This window comes from Sciurus carolinensis, chromosome 3, assembly GCF_902686445.1.
Source record: "Sciurus carolinensis chromosome 3, mSciCar1.2, whole genome shotgun sequence".
Taxonomy (NCBI): domain Eukaryota; kingdom Metazoa; phylum Chordata; class Mammalia; order Rodentia; family Sciuridae; genus Sciurus; species Sciurus carolinensis.
Genome location: NC_062215.1, coordinates 61,043,023 through 61,057,716, shown reverse-complemented (window position 1 = coordinate 61,057,716; position 14,694 = coordinate 61,043,023). Strand labels below are relative to the sequence as shown.

At 36.2% G+C, this 14,694-nt stretch overlaps 1 protein-coding gene and 1 pseudogene across 1 annotated transcript in view; one reads left to right on the top strand and one right to left on the bottom strand.

Moving 5' to 3' along the window:
• Mettl16 (methyltransferase 16, N6-methyladenosine) overlaps positions 1 to 14,694 on the bottom strand; it is a 63,399-nt gene that overhangs the window by 16,958 nt on the left and 31,747 nt on the right. Inside the window, exon 6 of the mRNA XM_047546628.1 lies at positions 9,407 to 9,549. Within this exon, the coding sequence (XP_047402584.1) occupies positions 9,407 to 9,549 (143 nt within the window). The remainder of the gene's footprint in view (positions 1 to 9,406; positions 9,550 to 14,694) is intronic.
• LOC124980744 (60S ribosomal protein L26-like) lies at positions 3,053 to 3,489 on the top strand (annotated as a pseudogene).

The following is a 14,694-nucleotide window of genomic DNA, read 5'->3' as shown; positions in this document are numbered from 1 at the left end:
ATGTGTTATACTGATATACTGCATGGCATGGTGACTACAGGTAATAATGGACTATATATCTCAAAATTGAATGGAGAGCTGGGCATATAGCTCAGGGACTAAGCACATACCTAGCATATGCAAAACCCTGGATTCAATTCCTAGCGCTGCAAGTAAAAAAAAGGAAGAATCAATACTATAGAAAAGCCGATTCTAGCTGGGTACAATGGCACACACCTAATTCCAACTACACGGGAGGCTGAAGCAGGAGGATTGCCAAGTTTGAAGCCAGAGTCAGCAACTTACAGAGACACGCAGCAACTTCACATAACTGTCTCTCAAAATTTTTATTTTATTATTATTATTTTTTAGTACTATTTATTTTTAGTACTGGGCATTGAACCCAGGGGTAATTTAACATCAAATTACATCCGCAGTCTCTTTTTTTAAATTTCTTTTTATTTTGAGAAAGGGTCTTGCTAAATTGCTGAGGCTGGCTTAGAACTTGCAATCCTCCTCCCTCAGCCTCCTGAGTCTCTGGGATTACAGGTATGTGCCTGCAAAATAAAAAAATAATAATGATAAAATAAAATAAAGAACTGGAGAGTAGCCAGTGATAAAGCATCCCTGGATTCAATACCAGTACAAAAAGAAAAAACAAAAACAAAAGAAATACCAATCCTCTTCACACACATGCATGCACACACGTGCCTGCGCGCACACACACACGTATATACTTTTGTTTTTCTTTTTTTCTTTTACTGCAGTGCTGGGATTGAATCCTGGGACTTATGCATGCTAAGCAAGTACTCTACTGCTAAATCACACACCAAACCCTGATCTATATATTTAATGCAATAGCAATTAAAAAGGGGGGGTGGGGACAGGCATGGTGGTATATTCCTGCAGGCCTGTAGTCCCAACTACTTGGTAGACTGAGGCAGGAAGATCATTTGAGCCAGCGCAGGCAACACAGAGTAATCCTATCTCAAAAAGAAGAAGAAAAAAAAATGTTCCACCTAAACTATTTTAAAGAAACCTAGGTAAATTCATTTAAAGTCTAATCAATTTCATTTGATGGTTTGAAATATTTGGAAGATAAAAAATATGCTCCCTTTAAAAAAGACATGTATAAATGGAGTAATCATTAATCAGGACCTAAAAGTCTTTGGTATGTTAGGAACAAGATGAAGGAAGAGAAATCAGTGGCAATTAGTGCATATGTACCACCAATATAAAATGGATTCATTAGCACCTTTCCTTTAAAACTAGCATTCCTGAACAGATTAGATCAGACCACCAGAAGCCAAGAAATGGCCTAGAGCAACAAAAAAAAGATAGTAAGAGGAGATGAAGGAAAGCAAACAGTTAGAAAAGTAAAGCTAGTAATAGAGTAAAACATGTCACTGATGCTTACTATAAATTTGACATATTTCTTCTAACCCTTGCTTTAAACTGAATACTACATTGTAGGTCTTTTAAAATTTCATTAATATACTTACTGTTTTCTATAAGTTACATTTCTTAATGAAAAAGCAAAAGTTACTTGATAAATTAAAAATCCTGTTATAGTTTCATATTTAAAAGTGCCTAACTATTAGATTCTACTCTCAACAGGCATCTGTGACAACTAATCAAAATGCAAGTAGAAGAAAAGGAACAAAAGGAAAATCTAGTTGTCCCAGGACTTTGAATCCATTATATTATTTTAATGATGAAAGTAGCACTGTTCTCATTACAGCATTTAGGAATTCCTCTGATAAAGTAGGTTTCAAGAAAAATTATTTTGAAATAATTTCAAACCTACAAGAAGAGTTACAAGATTAGTATAAACAACTCCAGTATACCCTTCACCCAGATTTACCAACTGACATCTTCCCCTATTTGCTTGTTGTATGTGTTTTTCCTAAACAACCAAAAGGTTGCTACAGATACCACCCTTTATACAGGTGTGTACATTTTACAATCATGGGCATCATCTTTGGTAACCACAGAACAATTTTTAAATTGAGAAAATGTAATATTTGTACACTACTATGATCCAGAACACAGTCCATATTCAAATTTTACCAATTATCCAGTTCTTTTTTGCCTGATGTAGTATTCAACCTAGGACTGTGCTCCTAGCTTACTTGTCATGTCAATCTGGAATAGTTCCTTAGAGTTTTCTTTTTTTCAAACTTTCAAGACCCTAGTATTTTTAAAGAATTACTTTAAAAAATCCTTCAATTTGGTCCGTCTGAAGTTTCCACAAGATTCTAGGTACACATTTTTAGGCATGTACATATTAGGTGTACATATCAGGAGATGATCATCTGGAAAAGATAGTGGCTCCTCATTTTCTCCACTTTATATCTGTGGAGAGATACTTTGTGTAAAAAAAAAAAAAAAAAAAAAAAAAAAAAAAAAACTTGGGGGGGTCCCAGGGTCCACATTCTATAAATGCACTCCACAACTGAGCCATACCCAGTCAATATCCTGTTCTTCAAATTTCCCACTGTTGATTCATGCATGAATCAATTACTACTAAGATGACTACAAAACGGTGATTTTTCTAACTATTCTTTCTGTATTTATTCATTGGCATTGTGCTTTGTAATGAAGAACTTTTAGTATCCCCTTTATGTATTTCATATGCTTATATTATTTGGTGGGTTATAACATACCATAATTATTCACTTTGAAATTCATATTATCCCAGACTTGGCTTACACTGGCTCCTATATCCTTCTAACTTGTCCTTTTAAGTACTTCCTTACTTTATCATGCTGGGAGATACTGCAGGCTCATCATACTCATTCATCCCCACCCAGCACTGGAATCAACCATTTCTCCATGAAATTCTGGCTCATTTCAGTGGGGAATGGTTATTTAGAAACTGTTTTTTCTTTTAAGTCAAATTTTAAATTGAAAGTAATAAAGAGGCTGGGAGTGGTGGCACACATCTATAATCCCAGCAGCCTAGGAGGATGAAGATAACAAGCTCGGGGTCCAGCCTGACAACTTGGTGAGACCCTGTCTCAAAAGGGGAGAGGAAGGGTTTGCAGCCATCGCTGAAGCAGCATCAGCTAAAATGAAGTTCAATCCTTTTGTGACTTCTGACCGAAGCGAGAACCGCAAAAGGCATCTCAATGCACCTTCACACATTCACAGGAAGATTATGTCCTCCCCTCGTTCCAAAAAGTTGAGACAGAAGTAAAATGTTCGATCTATGCCCATCCGAAAGGTTAACGAAGTTCAGGTTGTGCGAGGTCACTATAAAGGTCAGCAGATTGGTAAAGTGTCCAGGTCTACAGGAAGAAATATGTTATTTATATTGAACGGGTGCAGCGGGAAAAGGCTAATGGCACAACTGTCCACGTGGGCATTCACCCTAGCAAGGTGGTTATCACCAGACTAAAACTGGACAAAGACCGCAAAAAGATCCTGGAACAGAAGGCCAAGTCTCATCAAGTAAGAAAGGAAAAGGGCAAATATAAAGAAGAAACAATTGAGAAGATGCAGGAATAAAGTAACCATATTTACAACTTGCATTAAAAACTGCTAAAATGAAAAAAAAGGGGGGGGTGGCGGGGGATGTATATAGGTCATTGGTACAGCCAGTGGTAGAGCAACCCTGGGTTCAATCCCCAGTATTGCCAAAATTGGGAAAAAAAAAAAAAGGAAAGAAAGGAATGTAATCTAGAAAAAAATAGATGAAAGCAGATCTTTGCGGTATAAATGGCAATGAACCTAGTATAAAACCACCTATAAGCAGAATCCAACACTTTGCTGCCTATAAAATAATTAGAATAAATGCTCCTAGGTATTGACCAGAGCTGCCCTCATATCTGCTTGATCTTACAATTTATCATTTAAACTATTAAAAATTCCAAATCTACATGGCTAAAAATAAACTTTTATCCCATGTTCTTTTCTTTGTTGTTCAGTACTGGGGATTAAGTCCAGGAACACTCTACCATTAAGCTACAGTCCCAGCCCTTTTAAATTTTTTATTTTCAGATAATCTCACTAAATTCTCAGGCTGGGCTTAAACTTTTGATCCTTCTAAAAGGTTACAGATAGGAGCTACCATGTTCAGCTCCTGTGTTCTTATTAATAAGTGATTTTAACTATTCTTAAATATTTTTTAAATAGTTATTGATAGACCTTTATTTTATTTATTTATATGTTGTGCTGAGGATCGAACCCAGTGCCTCACACATGCTAGGCACTCTTTCACTGAGTCACAACCCCAGTACATTCTTAGAAACTTTTATATGGGTAAGAACCACTATACTGTAAAGAGCTTCTCTGAGGTAGTAGAATCAAGTCTTTTAATTTCTTGTTATTCCTTTTTAACAGACTGCCCTGATGTACTCAATACATGCTGGCTGATTTTTTAACTCTCTTTTTGACCATCTACAGAGAAGCAACCAGTTACTACCTCCTGTAGACTAAAATGTCACAGAAGTTTGATATATTGCTCATCATGGCATGAGTCACTGGATCCAGCATTTGCTCCCCAAGACGCCAATGAGAATTTCCCACATTAAATCTAGAAAGGGAATTAAACTAAGCATGATACTTAAAGTGAAGAAAAACACATAACCTAATTCAATATAAACAAATATATAAAGTAGCCCTTATATTTCATGCTGCTTATCCTTCTTCCTTCCTTAGTAGGAAGGAAAGAAATCAAAATAACAGCATTTGCCTCCTGTGGAGCTCACAACTGGGAATTGCTCCTTCATATTTAAATTGCAAAAATACTGTACTACCTGGAGAACAAGCTAGTATACCACCTGTCCCTCAATATTTCTCTCTTTTTACCTGTGTAGGGAGTCAAGGGGTACATTTCTTTGTAATGATTCCTAGAAAAACAAAAAACCAAAAAAAAACAAAAAAATTTTTCTTGATTTGCAATGATGAAACCAGAGGTCAAAAATAGCTATCCATAATAGTCTTAACAGATGGCAGTTCAGTAAGAAACAAGAAAACTAGTCTATTCCTTGTAATAGTGAAAACAAGTAATCTATACGTCCAATAAGGAACCAGTTAATTATGGACTATTTAAAAATGATTGCTATGCATGCCATTAGCCAAAAAAAAAAATACTTAAAAGCAAAAGTAGAAGACAAAACTCTGTATTCATGGGTACAATCTTGTGACTAGGAGGAAAAGAACTGAATGGAAGCATAACCAAAATAAACTGTCCAAGGGCTGGGATCAATGTTTACTTCACTTTCTAATTTTCTGTAAGTGTGGTTACATTAAGAGATAATAAAATTATAAATAACAGTAATATTACCTAAAGTTTCACAGCACTTTTCAGTCTACATGCACCTCACTTAATTCTCATAACTATAAATGGTTTTATCCCAAACTTATAAAAAAGGATTAACAAAATAGTTTACCATTTTATAAAGGCACATAAAAGTTCACAGTAGATTTTAATAGCCTTTTATCTGTTTAGTTGGGTAATTAACTCATCCCCAGTCCTTTCTTGTTTTTTAATATTTTATTTTGAGAAAGGGTCTCACTAAGATGCCAAAGTTGGCCTTGAACTTGAGATCCTAGTGCCTCCCAAGTCAGCTTCCCAAGTCATTGGGATGACAGGTACGTGCCACTGCACCTGACTAAGAAACAAAAATTTCAAACACAAGTCAAATAATCACATTTAACAGGCCCAACTATTAAATTTACTGCTCATCCCTAAGTACATGGATTATACTTAAATCTAAGAAATACCTACCATCTGGCAGGGAGTGGGGAATAGAAGAGGAAAAGCAAAAAAGAGAAAGAATAGGTGAAACCAGTATTAAGTTGGTGCTTAAAATACAGATCACTGGTTTCTGGAGAAGTCATAAAGTTATTGTCCAAAGGGCATGGTCTATAGACTTAAGAACCACTGGAAGTCATGAGGAATTTGAGAAAGTCTGGTAATTTATCCATGTTAGATGAGTAAGTCTCTTTTTTAAAAAAGAAAATGCTATTAAAGCTCAAGCAGCAGGCATAAAAAGTTAAAGAAAGGGTGGCAAGCCCTTGTATATCTTCATCAATGATTAAAAAGGCTGTCTACTTACCCAAATACAGTGTAGACCATCAGAAAATCTAAGTTCCCAACTGGTAAAACCTAGAGGTTGGATAAACTTTTCTCTCAAGTTCCTTCCAGCTGCAAAACTCCCTTAAGAGAAAAACAGCCAGGCACAGTGGCACACACCTGTAATCCAGCAGCTCGGGAGGCTAAGGCAGGAGGATCTTGAGCTCAAAGCCAGCCTCAGCAAAAGAGAGGCACTAAGCAACTCAGTGACACCCTGTCTCTAAATAAAAATAAAAAACAGGCCTGGGAGTATGGCTCAGTGGTTGAGTGAATTCAATATCCCCAGTACCTCCCTGCCTCCAAAAAATGCCTTTTTTGTGGTACTGGGTCTCATATGCAAGGCCAATCAATGTTCTATTGCTAACTACATCCCTAACCCTTTTTATTTGTATATTGAGACAGTCACTGAGGCTGGCCACCAATTTGTGATCTTTCTGCCTCAGTCTCCAGAATAGCTGGGATTACAGCCATGTACCATCTTGCACAGGTAGGGGAAGCATCTTGAAGGTCATCCTGAGATCAGGCCACTTAACTCATTTTACCCTATAATCTTGCAAATTCTGCTTAGTTCCTTCCTTCCTTCCTTTTTTTGGCTGCACTAAGGAATTGAACCCAACCCACGGGGTGCTTTACCACTGAGCTACTTCCCCAGTCATTTTTACTTTTTATTTTTGAGACAGGGTCTCATTAAGTTGCCCAGGCTATCCTGGAAGTTGTGATCTTCCTGTCTCAGCCTCCCAAATGGCTAGGATTATAGACATGCACCACTGTGCCTGGCTAATTCTGATTAGCATCTATATTTCTCTGGGGATAAAAAAGGAAAATATTCTAGAGGGATAACAAACAGATAGTAGGGTTAAGACACTTGTTTTAATCTTTATTTTCTTAGAGCTTCAACATGCAGTTTTCACAGCATAAAATTTGAGTCACATACCAGTGTAAATGTGATCATTTCAACTACAAAAATACACATGAACTGGTAATATGTACAAGTGTTAAATAGTTCTTTAGGATGTGAGATTGGAAACAGTATTTATGAACAACATTTGTTCACAGAGTATTGCACTATTCTCTTTTCAATAAAAAACATTTCATTTTTTCCCTCTCAATCTGCCTGAGTCCTGGTAGCACAGATACCTGAAAACTTTGTATATAAATTACAAATTGTACAAATGATACAGTTTGAAATGGCTAACTAACCAGAGACACAAAGGGGTTCTTAATTTATCCTTCCTTGAAAATTTACAGGTTGTATTCAATTTGTTGGCTGCTACAGAGACAGCTCAGGCAGACTTGAAAGAGATTGAATCAGTTTCTATCCTTTAGAATGGCGTTCCCTTAAAACTTACTTTTGTAGTTCAAATGGGACTTTGGAAGCCAATAGAAATTTACTATTTATAAGTCTCTAGCCAGGCATGGTAGTACATCACTATAATCCCAGTCACCTGGAGACTGAGGCAGGAGTCGTCCAAATTTGAGGCTAGCCTCAGCAACTTAGCAAAATGCTGTCTCAAAATAAAAAACTAAAAGGGCTGGCAATGTAGCTCAGTGGTAGAAACGCCCTGGGTTCAATCTTCAGTATCACCCCAAAAAAAAAAAAAAAAAAAAAAAAATCCTCCTAAAAACAACCCCACAAATACTGTAGCCTAAAAGAGTCACTTAAAATTACCCATTTTCATTTTCCTGGTTGGCTCCAGTAACTTCAAAAGACAACAGTAAAGAAATGGCTACACAGCCTAGTCACCTCTTTATAAGTTTCAGTTACATTCTTAAGTTTATATTACTTACTCAGATTTTTCTCAATGCTCAGTATAACTGAAGTCTTACTCTTCTTTAACATACCCTAATGTGTCTTTGAAGAAATTAATTAAAGCAAAAATGTATTTTGGCTTCATCAATGTGTAACTTTTCTGAGGATCAGATTATCCATTAACCAAGCTATTTTCCATAAACACTGAAATAAACTCACATTAACAAATTAAGATACTTGTTGATTTTGAAATTGCCTTTTACCAAAATAAGCAGCTTCAAACACCTATTTAGTCCAAAAGAAGAGGAAAAGAAATTTTCTTCCCTACCAAGGAATTCCACTTCTGAGTATATATCCAGAACTGATAGCAGGAATTGAAAGAGATATTTGTACACTAGTGTTCATACAGCCTTGTTCATAGGGCTAATGGGTAGAAACAATTTTAAATGTCCTTCAATACATGAATAAATAAAATGTGGTATAACCAAAGGAAAATTAATATTATTTGCCTTAAAAAGGAAGGAAATTATAATACATGATACATCATGGATAAGCCTTGAAAACATTATGCTAACTGATATAAGTCAGTTACAAAAAGGACAAGTATTTTATGATTTCACTTAAATGAGGTACTTAGTATAGTTAAATTGATAGAGACAGAAAATAGAACAGTGGAGGCCAGGAGATGGGAGGACGGGGAGTTGGATAATATGTACAGAGTTATAGTTATTATAAAATGAACAGTTCTAGATATTTGCACAACAATGTATTTAGCACTACTGAACTATATACAAAAAACTATTAAGATAGGGCTGGGTATGTAGTTTAGTGGTAGAATTCAATCCCTAGTCCTATAAACAAACCATCAATTAAGATGGTAAATTTTGTTACCTGTATTTACCACCACCCAAAAAAAAAAAAAAATCTTCTCTATGTTCCAAAGCTAAAAATGCTAGGGTTGGAAGGTTTTTTAGCTTTGGACTATTACATTATCCATCACATCAACAACTTGTGGCAGGGTGCGAAGTCAAGTGAGATAAGCAGCTCTTTATGAGTACCTTATGCTGCTTAAAGTCAGGTGCATTGTCCAAAATAATTAGCTTTTTAAAAAGGAATAGCCTTAACCCTTCTCTGGAACTGGTTAGTGATCTGTTTTCCTTCATTAAGTTCTTGACAGCTCAATGTCCTCCCATCTGTCACTGTTTGGGAGACTGATTCCAAGAACATAAATTGCTTCAAGGACTAGGCAACAAATTTATTCTGGTTCATGGGACATATTTGAACCCATCTGTTTTCTAATCAAAAGCCATACTTGAATCTGTTTTGTTCCATCACAGGGCCATACTAAGCAATATAATCATATGGTATTTTCCTCTTTCTTTCTGTGTGGTATAGATGACTATGGGAAACAGACACCAATTAGAAGCATGACAGCATCCTCAGAAACACAATCTTTTCACAGTATAGGATCTGCTGTTTTCAATCTATATGTGTTTATTCTTTAGACCTCAGAGATTACTTTTCCTTTGAGTGAAATAACTTCTTTAGGAATTACACAACAGGAAAATATTCCTATGCTGTAATAACCCACTTACCTTAATCTTTTTTTAAGCTGTAAACTGTCATGGATGATCCGTTTAACAAATTCTAATTCACCTCCTTCTGCCATGATCTCTGTGATACCTCCTGTATTTACAGAACTAGGTGGAGGTCTTCGAGGGTTTCGAGAGTTTACTCCCTGAACAACAAAAACAAAATCGCTGGTAAAAAATTTTTACACATGAAGACAAAGTCTTTGAATGTAATCTAGTTATACATAAAATGCTTAAATATAATTTTACTTTCCACATATTATACAAGATTTAGGATTTAAAAATCACAGACACTAAAAAATTTTTAATCTTTTTATTATAGGCCAATCTGTTGTTTTTCTTTTATACTTTCTGTCTTGATACCAAACCACAGAAAATTTACCCAAAGATTAAATATTGATTTTTATTTTCTTCTAGTACTTTTATGGTTTGGGTGTTTGTTTTGTTTGTAGTACTGGGGATGGAACCCAGGCATTTGTGTACATTAGGCAAACATCTACAGAGCTGTAGCCCCGGATTTTTAAAAATTTTGAGACAGTGTTTCACTAATTTGCCTAGGCTGGCCTTAAATTTTTGATCTTCCTGTCTCAGCCCCCTGAGTAGTTAGGATTACAGGCATGTGCACTGAGCCTGGCTATGGTTTTGCTTTTTACATTAACCCATTCTTACCTCACACCATATGAAAAAAAAGTTAACTCAAAATCTGTTGAAGAGAGCTGGGATTGTGGCTCTGTGGTAGACTGTTTGTCTAACATGTGTGAGGTACTGGGTTCGATTCTCAGCAACACATATGAATACATAAAGAAAATAAAGGTCCATCAACAACTAAAAAATAATGCATTAAAAAAAATTGTTGAAGAATAGCAGGGCACAGTGGCACATGCCTGTTACACCAGCAGCTGAGCAGAATAAGGCAGGAATATCATGAGTTCAAAGCCAACCTCAGCAACTTAGAGAGGCCCTAAGCAACTCAGTGAAACTCTGTCTCTAACTAAAATACAAATAGGGCTGGGGATGTGGTTAAGTGCCCCTGGGTTCAATCCCTGATACCAAATATAAAAAATCCATTGAACACCTAAATGTAAAAGTTAAAACTATAAAACTCTCAGAAGAAAATGTAGAAAGAAATCTTCATTACCTTGGATACCACACTAAAAAGCATAAGAACAAAATAAAAAAATAAAAAATAAAAAAAAACAGATAAACTGAACCTCAACAAAATTAAAAACTTTTGAGTTGCACTCAGGTGTGGTGTCACACACCTGTAATTCCATTAATTTGGGAGGCTGAGGCAGGAGGATGGCCAAAGTTTGAGGTCAGCCTGGGCCACTTGGCAAGATCCTGTCTCAAAATAAAAAATAAAAAGGAATAAGGCTATATCTCATTGATAAAGTGCCCCTGAATTCGATCTTCGGTACAAAAAAAAAAAATTAGATTTGCAAAGGACACATCAAAAAAGTGAGAAGACAACCCACAGAATATGAGAAAATGTCTTCAAATCATTATCTAACAAGGTACTTGTTAGATATAAAAAAAAAATCCTTACAAATTAATGGTAATTAAAAAAAAAAACAATTTAAAAATGGGCAAGAGTGGGGCTGGGGTTGTGGCTCAGTGGTAGAGCATTTGCCTACCATGTGTGAGGCGCTGGGTTTGACTCAGCACCACATATAAATAAATGAATAAAATAAAGGCCTATCAACATCTAAAAAATACTTTGAAAAAATAGAAAAACAAAAATGGGCAGGAGGGGTGGAGGTGTAGTTCAGTGGTACAGCATTTGCTCACATGTGTGAGGCCTTGGGTTCAATCCCCAGGACTACAAATAAAGCGAGGGAGGTAGGAAATCTGAATAGGCAAATCTGATATACAAATAACCACAGGAAAAGGTGCCATCAGGGAAATACTAATCAAAACCACAATGAGTACAACCACTATGGAAACTGATATGGAAATTCCTCAAAAGAACCACCATATAACACAGTTGTACCACTTCTTGGTATTTATTCTAAAGAATCAAAGTCATCTTACTACAGTGATATATGTACGCCCATGTTAACAGCATCACAATTCACAATAGCCAAACTATGGAACCAGCCAAGGTATCCATCAATGGATGAATGGATAAGAAAATGTTGTATAGATAAACAACGAAGTGTTTTTTTTGTGGTTTGCTTTTTAGTATCAGGTATTGAACTCAGGGGTACTTAACCACTGAGCCATATCCCCAGCCCTTTTTTGCATTTTATTTAGAGACAGGGTCTCTAAGCTGCTTAAGACCTCACTAAGTTGCTGAGGCTGGTTTTAAACACTCAATCCTCCTGACTCAGTCTCCCAAGCTGCTGGGATTATAGGCATGACATTGTGCCTGGTCACGATGAAGTTTTATTCAGCCATAAAGAAAACCGAGGGGCTGGGGTTGTAGCTCACCACCCTAGCACATGTGAGGCACTAGGTTCAAGCCTTGGCACCACATAAAAATAAAGGTATTGTGTCCATCTACAACTTACAAAAATATTTTTTTAAAACCCTGAAATTATGGCATTTAGAGGAAAATAGGTGGAACTAGAGACCATCATGTTAAGTAAAATAAGTCAAACTCAGAAGGTTAAGGGTCATGTTTTTTCTCATATGTGGATGCTAGAGAGGAAAATGGAAAAACAAAAGTAGGGGTGGATCTCCCAAAAATCAAAGAGAGAACAACAAAAGAAAAGGACAAAGGGGTGGGAGTGAGGAGGGAGGGGGGAAGTGCTGGGAGTGATATTGGCCAAATTATATTGCTATATTGTGTGCATGTATGAATATGTAACAAATCCCATCAGTATGTACAATAATAATGTGCCCATAGAAAAATGTGGGGTTAAAAAAAACCCACAATGAGATATGATTTCACATTCACTAGGATAGCCATAATCAAAATGACAGTTACTAAGAAGTGTTGATGAGGATGTGGAAAACTGGAACCTCCATGCTGCTGATGGGAATATAAAGTGATATAGTCACTTTAGAAAATAGGCCAGCAGTTCCTCATACAATTAAATACATAGTTATCACAGAACCCAGTAATTCTACTTCTGGGATTATACCCAAAATAAATGAAAACCTAAAACCAGAAATATATTTGCATTAATACTTTTTTTTACATTAATACTTAACACTATTTATCAGAGCCAAAAAGTAGAAACAACAATAAAAAAAAATGATATACTGATACATGTGACATGGATGAAAGAAGTCAGTTGCAAAAAATGACATAATGTATGATTCCATTTATATGAAATGCCCCAAACTGGCAAATATACACAAACAAAAAAGTAGATTCATAGTTGTGTAGGCCTCAGGATGCTGGGGAAAAACTGTTTCTATGGAAAAGGATGAAATGTTCAACTTGACTATGATTATGGGTATACATCTCTGTGAATATACTTACAAATCATTAAATCCTATACTTTAGGTGACTGAATTATATGGTATGTTAATATATCTCAAAAAGCTATTATAAAAAGACATTTAGCCAGTGCGGTGGCAGACACCTGTAATCCCAGCAGCTCTGGAGGCTGAGGCAGGAGGATCTCAAGTTCAAAGCCAGTCTCAGCAACTTAGCGAGGCACTTAGCAACTTGGAGAGGCCCTGTCTCTAATAAAATATTAAAAAGGGGGCTGGGGATGTGGCTCATTGGTTAAGCACCCATGGGTTCGATCCCAGTACGCAAAAAAAAAAAAAAAAAAAAAAAACACACATTTAGTTCTGGTGCTAATAATGCTCTACTTCTTCATTTCTTCATCTGGATGCAGGTTCTATAGTCCATACTTAAGGCATAGGCACCTTTTTGGTATTGTGGATCAAGCCAAGGATATCATGCAATAGTGGCAACCTATCGACTAATGAGTTGTGCCTTTAGCTCCCAGTGTGCACTTTTTTTGTATAAATGTGGTATCTCACCAAGTTAAAAAACTTATATTCCATATCTGCATTGAAGACTAAAATTTAAATTTCTCTCTTTTTTTTTTTTTTGGTACCAGGAATTGAACCCAGGGGTGCTTAACCACCAAGCCATATCCCCAGCTCATTTTTATATTTTATTAGAGATAGGGTCTCGCTAAGTTGCAGAAGCTGGTTTTGAATTCAAGATCCTCCTGAATCATTGGGATTACAAGCATGAGCCACCACACCCAGCTAAAATTTAAGTTTCTTACATCACGTTTTACTTTATGTTCTAATCTGGAATGATGGTACTGCTAAAAAAGTTTATGCTCTCTATTCTCCCAAAAAATTCAATTCATCTACATTTTGTTAAGAGTCATTTATATGGTATTTTTAGAGTATCTGAATACTTTTAAAAACAACTTATTCTCTCAAGTTTTAAGCATACATACGTCTTATTTCCTCTGATTAATATTACTCACTCTTCATTACTAATAAAGGGTTCACTAGATGAATGAAAACTTAGGTTAAATCAGTAAGGTGTTATAGCATGGAAGGTTTTTTGGTTTGTTTTTGTTTTGCAGTGCTGAAAACTGATAGCAGGATCCCACACGTTAGGCAAGTGCTCTACCACTGAGCTGCATGCCAGCCCTAGCACTGAGTTTTTAATATGCTAGTTCTTTTTATTCCATGTATCTTTCAATATTTATGAGCAAATATATTTTTCACTTGAAATCAGAAAGACAAAGTAGGCCATATAGTTACTATTAAATGACAGATGGTAGTAAACATAGTGATTTCCTCTCTTCAACAAGCTTAGTCCAGTCGGGCATAATGGCACATGCCTATAATCCCAGAGGCTCGGGAGGCTGAAGCAGGAGGATTGCCAAGTTGAAAGTCAGGCTCAGCAACTTAGCGAAGCACTTAGCAACTCAATGAGACCCTGTCTTTAAGTAAAATACAAAAAGAGCTGGGGATGTGGCTCAGTGGTGAAGCACCCCAGGTTCAATCCCCATACCAAAAAACAAAAAACAAAAAACAAAAAAACAGGCTTAGTTCAAGAGTAGTCTATGATCTAAACTGGTTCAACTGGAAAAAAAATCAAAAGTTCAATGGCTGGGAAATAAAAGAGCTCTCTCCTCACCCTGCAACCCCATATACATTACCTCATCATGACTAAACCAGTCAGAAAACAAAAACAGCCAAGGACCAGGTTAGAGCCAAGAGAAAGCTGGAAAAACAGAGCCTTAGTCTGGTGTTTCTGTGAATTCCTTGATCAAATTGTTTCTGAAGACCAAAACCTATTGCTGGATTTCTCTGATACATAAGCCAATAAACTTTCTTTGTGGTTATGTCAGTCTGAATTG